Source organism: Formica exsecta, unplaced genomic scaffold, assembly GCF_003651465.1.
Source record: "Formica exsecta isolate Colony F162 unplaced genomic scaffold, ASM365146v1 scaffold791, whole genome shotgun sequence".
NCBI lineage: Eukaryota > Metazoa > Arthropoda > Insecta > Hymenoptera > Formicidae > Formica > Formica exsecta.
The window spans coordinates 1-8825 of NW_021853560.1; the positions used below are offsets into that span (position 1 = coordinate 1).

Here is an 8825-nt window from a genome sequence, read left to right on the forward strand (position 1 = left end):
ACAACCGTGACATTATATGATATGCCTTAAACTGTCGCGCGGACGAAGAAAATAAACAAAATACAATGAAATAAGAACAACAAGGCAAACATGATCATGATGAGAAAAACAAATTATCAGTGCCGGTTGATTTAAAACTTTTTTAGCTTTTTAATAATGGGAAAATAGGAAGAATTTAATGATCCGATAATTCGCTCTGGAAGTTCAAACTAATTCTCGGTTTTTTTTATAAGTAACATTTCCGACGTGAATCTCCTATGATAACACGGTTCATTATATAAAACAATTTCTCAACATTGTGAGCATTTTATTAAAGGCATTTCCACAATTTATTAACAGCAATCCAAATAGAACTGCTATTTTCCGAAATTTCTAGATGTGCTTCGAAGATAAATCTTTGAATATTTTAAATTATTCAGAAACACGTTGGTTAACACGTTACAAATGCATTCAAAGAAAGGCAAATTCGACGGCAGAACATGTGCGAGCGGCGAACGTTTTAGTGATCGCTCCGTGCTGTTCGTAGTCTGCCCCCACGCTCGAAGCTACACGTACACGCTATGACGTAGCGACTACGTCTGTGTTAGTAAGTCCCGCGGTAAGTGGTGGGGGCTCCCATTTCCCACGAACTGGCAGCTCTGATTATAGCTTGTTTTATTTTCCAATAAAGTTAAGATAGCATACTTGGATATCGGTTTGCATTACCTCTGACTGCATTACCGTGGGCTAATCCATACATGAGATGTACGTCTGCCATTTCATTATTTGACCAAACCATACTTTTCACTTAAACGTACTTATATCGTTAATAGTACTAACGTACGATACGAATACCTTACCTTCACTGAACAAGATATGAACCGTATCACTTACAACACAAATAATACGCGTTTATGTTTACAAATTAACAAGACCTTAAGTCCTTTAAATCTTGTACATAAACAGCAAACCGATACCCAAGTATGCTATCTTAACTCTATTGGAAAATAAAACAAGCTATAATTTGAAAACAAGGTCATATCGGACATATGTTTATATGAACTCTTTCTCTTATTTTTGTGTCCTGAATCCCCCATTGCAATACTTCCCACTTTTTAGGATACATCCTGTATACTGTTTATGTGTATGCGTTTATTCAATGGACTGGACTTGTTCCATATTCATATTAAATATATGAAAATGAAACAAGTCCATCCGCTTCGTAAAAGAATTTCCTTTTTATTTGGAACTTACTTTGAAAATCAGGTTTCTGTTAATAAAAATAAAATGTGTTTTAATAAAATAAAATATAGAAGAGGCAATAGGAACCAGCACCGTAAGTCTGGTGCAAATAAATTAAAGTACAATTACTTGATGACCATACAGTGGATGTTTATTTTGATTTATGGTCAATTAAAATAAGAAAATAAAAATAATTAAAAATTAAAAATTAACATTAAAATTTTAAAATTTTAAAAATGGAAGCGGACGTTTCGGCTCTTTTTTTGGCCATCATCAGCGCACGGACTAATAATAGAATTAAAAATAAGAATAAACGGAAACGCAGACCGAATCGCCAATATCTAGTCGGTTAGACGCAAAATGTCAGAAAATCATACGGCAACGATCTCTCACGTCGTCATGATAAATATCCCAAAGCATCGTTGCTGTTGATAGGATAAACAACTCCTCGATTATTCGGTCGAAAGTTAGAAATCCAATCACTTTGCAAGCATGATGGCACGTTACATTTTCAATGATGCCTGCAAGTAATCGGAGCGGTTTTAATGGATGATAATATGAGAAAGCGTAGATGAACAATCTTTAAAGCAACTTACACGTAAGATATTGTTCAGAGCTCATTGCACTAGATAATTAACAGATGATATAATTAAACTTAACGCATTAGCTTTCGACAACACAATGTTAACTCACAAGGTGAGGCGGAGCAAAATATTGTTATCAAAAGGATAAAACGACGCATCGCAAACAATTTTTTCGAAGGTTATCAAGTACGGTCAAAATATACATGTAGAATAATATAAATGAAAATAATAAATAAAGTGACAGGCACGATTACGATAACTGTGACCCCCTATTTGAAAGGTCGTTTCTGAAGACATATTTGACGAGGAACACGGGAAAATAGTAAAAAAAATTTCCGACCCATAGTTTTCGAGATGTATCACTTTAAAGTATTGGACATGATAATAAAACGTTACAAAACGGACCAATGACCTTGACCTTGACATATGTTATGAAGATCACTGTCGCGAGTATCTTCCATGTGTAGCTTAGAATCGTATGTACTACCAATGTCTTGCGTTGTTTACGTTTTTTGAATATAAACAAAAAATTCTCATTGCTCTTACTATTAGTAGATGCTTGTATTCAGTTTTCGAAAGTAATCAGTCACATTCATAATCTCACATTATATGCAACGACATTCATCCTCGTCTTCACCCGAAATTGGCAAATTTTTCTATTTTTTCTTCGTTTCACGACATCATTTCTGTGAATGAAATCGCGCAAGTCTTTCTCGAAGAGATGAAAGTAATTCCATCATCAACATCAACACCACCCACTTGTTATGGATTGCCAATGAAAGTCGAAAAAAAGTCTGCGTCGAAATTGAAGTGGATATGGCGCTGCTCAGCTAAACAGCGAAAAAAGAAGAAAGGATTGAAATGTTGTCGCAAATGCCTTATTAATCGGATAAAAGAAAAAAAATTAGATGTGTCAAATAATATAAAAAAATAAAAATAAATAATAAAATAATATAAGTTACAATAAAATCACTAAAGATAAAAACAGCGCAAACAATTGTTGTTAAGAGTCGTAAATAGTAATATCAAATGTATAAAATATAATGCACAATAATGTGTATGCAAACATCGATGCTGTGATTAACCTTTAGGAAGTTTTTCGATCGCAGTAACATAAGTCTCATGTAAGCACTCCGTATCCGTCTGCAAATTCAGGCTACTCTTTTGTCTTTTTATGTATAGCATTTCGGAAATAAGGCGTTTATTAAAATGAGATTCCTTATCCAAGACCTCAACTTCATTCCATCTAAACTCGTGATTATAAGACAATCTATGATGTGTTATGACCGAATGACTGGATGTATTTCTTCGTATGTGATTACGATGTTTGTTAATCCTTGTTTCTAATTTCCTACTTGTTTGGCCCACGTATGAGGCATCACAATCATTACAGTTAATTTTATAAACTACGTTACTAGTAGATGGTTTCGGTAAACAGTCTTTATGCACCTTAATAAACTGATGCAGTTTATTGAGGCTGAAATACGGTGGTTTGACGTCGACGTCTTTAACAATATTTTTGAATTGTTCGGATATGGACGGAACAAACAGAATTGTAAAATACTTGAAATTTGTTTGTGTTTTAATTCTATAAAGAGAATCTGTCTATAACATTTCTATAAATACGAGATTAATTTTATGATAAGTACTATTTCAAATTACAAATCCTCACAAATTGAGTTGCTTCTAAGTACTTGGCTAGTTAACTATTGATTTCGCTTTAATTTTTTATTTCTTAGGAGTTTCTTATTTTGTAGGGAAGAATTTTTTATAAGTTATTTTTTTAGATATATACTTGGCGTATTTTTTTATCTTTGTGAATTTCTTTTTAGTTGGATATCACTGTTTTTTATAATTATTCTTAATTTTTATTAGTATATTAGTATATTAAAAAATCACACGAAATTAATATCCCATTAAAAATATCTCACAAAGGTAAAAAAAATATGCCAAGTACATATCCAAAAAATAACTTATAAAAATTTTCCCCTACAAAAATAAAAAACTCCTAAAAAATAAAAAATAAAAACTAATAATGAAATCAATAGTTAACTAGCTAAGTACTTAGAAACAATTCAATTTGTGAGGATTTGTAATTTGAAATAGTATTTGTCATAAAATCAAACTTGTATTTATAGAAATGGTATACACAAATTCTCTCCATAAAATTAAACCGCATTTTATTTTTATTAACAAAAACCTGATTTTCAAAATAAGTTCAATACAAATAAAAAAATACTAAAAAATTTTAATTAAAAAAACTTGGCACTGCTAAACTAAACATAATGCTAAAATTAATATATTCTTTAATACATTTACATTGCAGCTATTATGATATAACTGCTCTCGGGATAAGCTATAAAAATATGTAATGAAAAAATACTTTATTATAGTGTTTTGGAAAGCTCTCGAGGTAAGCTACAAGAATATGTAATAAAGAATGGGGAGATCCATTTAAGAAAACATCGACCACATTGACCTGACCTTGAAAAGACCACTTAAGGTCAAATCCATATTTTTATCATGTGGCCCCCTCGAAACCATGTAACTTTTGTCTGAAACATTTTTTGATAACTCACTTCGTTTCCGAAAAATATGCCCGCGTCACTATAAATGCCGCACCCTGTATAAAATGTGAATAGAAATTCGAAAAGTGTTGTTAACACCAACGATATCTTATATGTACTTACATAACTCTCATCAAAAATCTGATTTATATTTTATTCAAAATAAACAATGCATTCAATTTCTTTATCTATTTACAAAAACGGAGATTCTGTGTTGTTGGACATGGACAATTACTTATTTTAATGTTATCACCAAGTCAATTCGATAATTATAATACTCAAGATCCATTATAAAAAATGAATAAAAAAAAATCAAGTTGGGATCTCTGTAAGAATTTATTGGGTTACTAAATGTTTAAAATCAATAAATTAAAAAATTAAATTTTCCAAATTTTTTTTTGATTTTTTTTTATTGATGTCAGAATTACATGAACTTTGTTGGTAACTTTTAAGGTGCTGATGGCTTGTAGAGTTGAACGATAGAGTAAGTTTCTGAATTAGATACAAACTTCGTTGTAACCACACTTGGATTGTTTGGAATCGGAGCGATGAAATGTATCATTTGGGTCCCTTTTACAGTTTTTGATCGAGAAGATCGAGCATCTAATTTGACTTTTGAATCCAAATATCGTTCATTTTCAATAAAAACAAAAGTAATCGTAGATAGATTTTTTGATACCCATTGATATAGCTGGAGTGGAGTTAGTATCTGAGAATTTGTTTCCATTTGTAAGCAGGCTTTTCTTATCAATCGTTTTATTGAACCAGCCAAGCCATGACATGGTCCTTTGCCATGAGCAGTTGCAAAGAAATTCGATTCTGCTGTTATATGAAAGTCCTCCATATGATAACATAAATTTGTGAATGCATTTCGATTTTTGAACTGTTGAGGTGCTCCGTCTGAAAAGTAATAAATCTTCTGCACCTGACCAAATTTTTGTTTCATAAAAAAAATTAATTGTTCTTGGAACATGTAAACTGATACGTAATCATGTTTAAGACAGTCTGATACGCCTACAAAGCTACAATGTTTGCTTTTACCATTCTCACAATAATAAATGACCATTGGCAATAATGTTGCTTGATCATTATTATAGTGAAAAGCTTGCACAGACTCTTGCACTATAAAGGCATAATTTTCGGCAAAATCTAACGTCACGATATATTCTCCTTTTTTTAAATTCTGCTTCAAATTAGCATAGTATGTGCTTTGTGCTTTTGCTGTATAATCATGTATCAATAAACTTTTCAATTGGTGAATTAAATTATCGATAAATTCATCGATTTCTGAAATTACTGTGATCATTGTACAACGATCTGTTGATACCCATTTTTTAAATATTACTTGCTCTAGATTGGCATCAGCACACAGTTTTTCAAAAAACTGTTTTATTTCATGACTATCGGGACATTTTTTACACAACCGATTGTAGCACAATTCCGAAGGTTCATCGCACATCAATTTTTTTAAGAGATTGGCATATATTGAATTAGATTTTTGAATCCAACCGTTGTTTTCAATTAAAGTTGAAAATTTAATACCTATTAAAAAAAAAAGAATTAAAAATGTTTTATTAATTTTATATTTTTTATATATTTTTTATATGAAGGACCACAAGTATGATTAAAATTTTAGTGAAATTGGATAATATTTACGAGAAAAATATTATGTTTTGGTATGGGATTAGAAATATAGTATCCAAAAATAATTCGTGACTACTGTGAAGAAAAAAAGATTTAAATTATCATAGTATTTTACCTTCTAACATGAGTTTCATATTTTGATGAGTTATACACACACACACAGTATGTGTACCACTACTCCCAGCTATTACACAGTGCTGAGTCTTAAATCAGCAAATTTTGAAAACTGAATCTTTGCTGCTGGATACTCGGTTTTAAAACTTGCGTATAACTCGCGTAAGTTACTGAGGATTAACCGTTTTTGTTTTAGCTCTCGAGTACCATCACTTTTTTTAACGGATTTCACATCTCTCATCCCTGCCATTTGCCTTGAATTCAAATCATCTTCGTAAAAATTCATCACTAGTTGTTCAATTTCTCGATCTAATGGTTGATTTCCACGAATTCTAAGGCAAGCTTCTCCGGCATTTCTCGCAGCATAAGCAGTAGACTTTGAACAATTCATCTCAGATACTACTTTATTTAAACTCCAACTTTCTGGCAAAATTGTTAGCAGCTTTAACTGAAAAGACCTATTGAAGATTGTCAACACAATGTAAATCTATGAACAGAACTGTAAAAAGCCGTGAACGACAAAAAAGTCTGATTATATAATTACCTGTTAGTTTCAACTTCATAAATTCGTTCGACATTATTTATCATCGATTCGTAATCTTTAAGCAACTCATCTGAACTAGTTTGCGGTAAAATACCAAACTGAGCATGAATTTTGGCATTGACAGCTGCATGAATTTCATCAAATTTTTTGTTAAAATACTTAGGTCTATCCAACCTATAAAATATGAGAAAAGACATAAGTTGAGGCACTGCTAGAATTAAATGCTTGAATATTTGTTACTTTTGAATGTAAGAACACTATCATACCGTCGTTTTTTGACAGGACTTATACGTAATAAATTTTCCAACGAATGGTCATCATAGTCTTTTAATGAATCACTAAAGTTACTTGTAGTGCTGCCAGATGCTGGCGTCAAAGTTAAACTTGCACTAGCTTGACTTAAAACCTCATCTGTAGTTAATTCTGTTGGTGCTTCGTAGGATGCAACACGCTTTCTACATGATGCACATAATTTGCTGGTTTCATCAGCGTCGGGAAACTTGTATAAGTCTTTCACAGGAAACGGACGTAAATCACTCAGTTTGGCAGCTAAAATAAAATAGATGTGAAGGTTATGTTGTATATGTAGACATTCAATGAATAAAATATTATACTTACTGCATGCCGGATCGTTAGAAAACGGGTTGAAACACGTTTTTGTTGGCATTTTGCGTTTGTTCATTTTAGACAAATTAATAATTAAACTTAAATACAATCAATTTTCACAATGTTTTTTGAAGAACTATCGACAATTGTACTGTCAACGTTATATTATTGACACTCCAGTAATAGAACGCTAACATATGGTGGAAACAACGAAATATTAGCGACACCCTACGGTATGCTGCTGCACTATTGAAGGCGCCATCACAAAGTAAAAATGACCGGGAATTTTGAAATAGAATATATTTCTATTTCAAAAAATGATTTTAAATTTTCAGCGACAATACACAATGTGAAATAGATAACTTTTATCGTGGTATGCAAAATTCTCTTGGAATCTTTGTCATAAAGCACTAGTAGTAAAAAAAAAAATCGAAAAAAATTTGGAAAATTTAATTTTTTAATTTTTTGGTTTTAAACATTTAGTGACCCAATAAATTCTTACAGAGATCCCAACTTGATTTTTACGTATTCTATGCGAACGTGATCGCAGACATGCAGGCCCAAAAGTGGTACTCGATTTGGTGGAATCTCTCATATATATATATATATTCATAAAAGCACTTTTTTCACTTGTTATTTAGCCGTGCCTGAGCGCGCAAAATCTTAGCCCTGTCATTTGTAAAATATAATCGCTTCCCGTTTAAAAACTATTATAGCCTCGACATTTTTGTATTAGGATTTTCGTCTTGAAATATTCCTCTTAATGACAGATTCCTTAGAATATTTCAAGACGAAAATCATAATACGAAAATCGTCTTGAAATTTAGGACATCCTATATACGGGGTGTCCTAGACCACCCGTACACCCTTTTTCTTTCAAAAAGTAAGCATTTTAGAGAAAAACGTTTTAAACAAAAATTGTATGGTTTTGAGGGGGCCATTAGATGATACCATTGGATTGGCTAATCGGTTACGCTGATATTAGCATTTTCAGCCAATAATTATCGGCATGGACAATGAATATGCCGAGTATCGATGCTCGGCATGTAAAAAGACAATAAAAAATCAGGTGATGACATGCAAGTCTTGTTATCAGGTAAATCGTATTAAGCTATTTTACCATCCAGTATGTGTAAGCAAGCATAGGATTTACGATAGAAACCGAGAATTGATACCGTGTTCTGGTCCATTTGACAGATTTACAATTGAAAGTGAAGCAAATATGAAGAAGGCATCGGTAGTGGCAGCAGGAACAGACTAGGATCTACAGGATCTATTAGTTCGTTTACGACGCCAAGTGATGGAAATAGAATATCACGAGTGAGTGATCATTGACTATTGATGTAAAAATAGATTGGCTGGTAAAAATTGTAAAAGAAATAATAGATGAAACAGCATGTAAGAAGGAAATTAAAATAATGGTCAAGGAAATAATTCGAGAAGAATTCGGAAATGTTAAGCAGGAACTACTAGAAGAGTTGAGAAGAATGATACAGGGTGAAGTATGTGGATCAACAGGAGGAAGTGAAGCGGTTAAAGAGAAAA

The 8825-nt window shown here is 32.0% G+C and overlaps 1 protein-coding gene across 2 annotated transcripts; it reads right to left on the reverse strand.

The window, feature by feature from the left end:
- Positions 1-4760: 4760 nt before the first annotated feature.
- LOC115244079 lies at positions 4761-7483 on the reverse strand. 2 transcript variants are annotated; one of them, XM_029821465.1, is made up of 5 exons: positions 7293-7483; positions 6941-7223; positions 6675-6848; positions 6132-6588; positions 4761-5914 (listed from the first exon to the last, which is right to left on the reverse strand). In XM_029821465.1, the coding sequence occupies exons 4-5, from the start codon at positions 6148-6150 to the stop codon at positions 4821-4823; spliced, it is 1113 nt and encodes a 370-aa protein (XP_029677325.1). In that variant the 5' UTR covers positions 6151-6588; positions 6675-6848; positions 6941-7223; positions 7293-7483; the 3' UTR covers positions 4761-4820. The 2 variants fall into 2 exon arrangements, with proteins under 2 accessions (XP_029677325.1, XP_029677326.1); XM_029821466.1 differs by having other exon boundaries at positions 4764-5914.
- Between the last annotated feature and the right edge of the window lie 1342 nt (positions 7484-8825).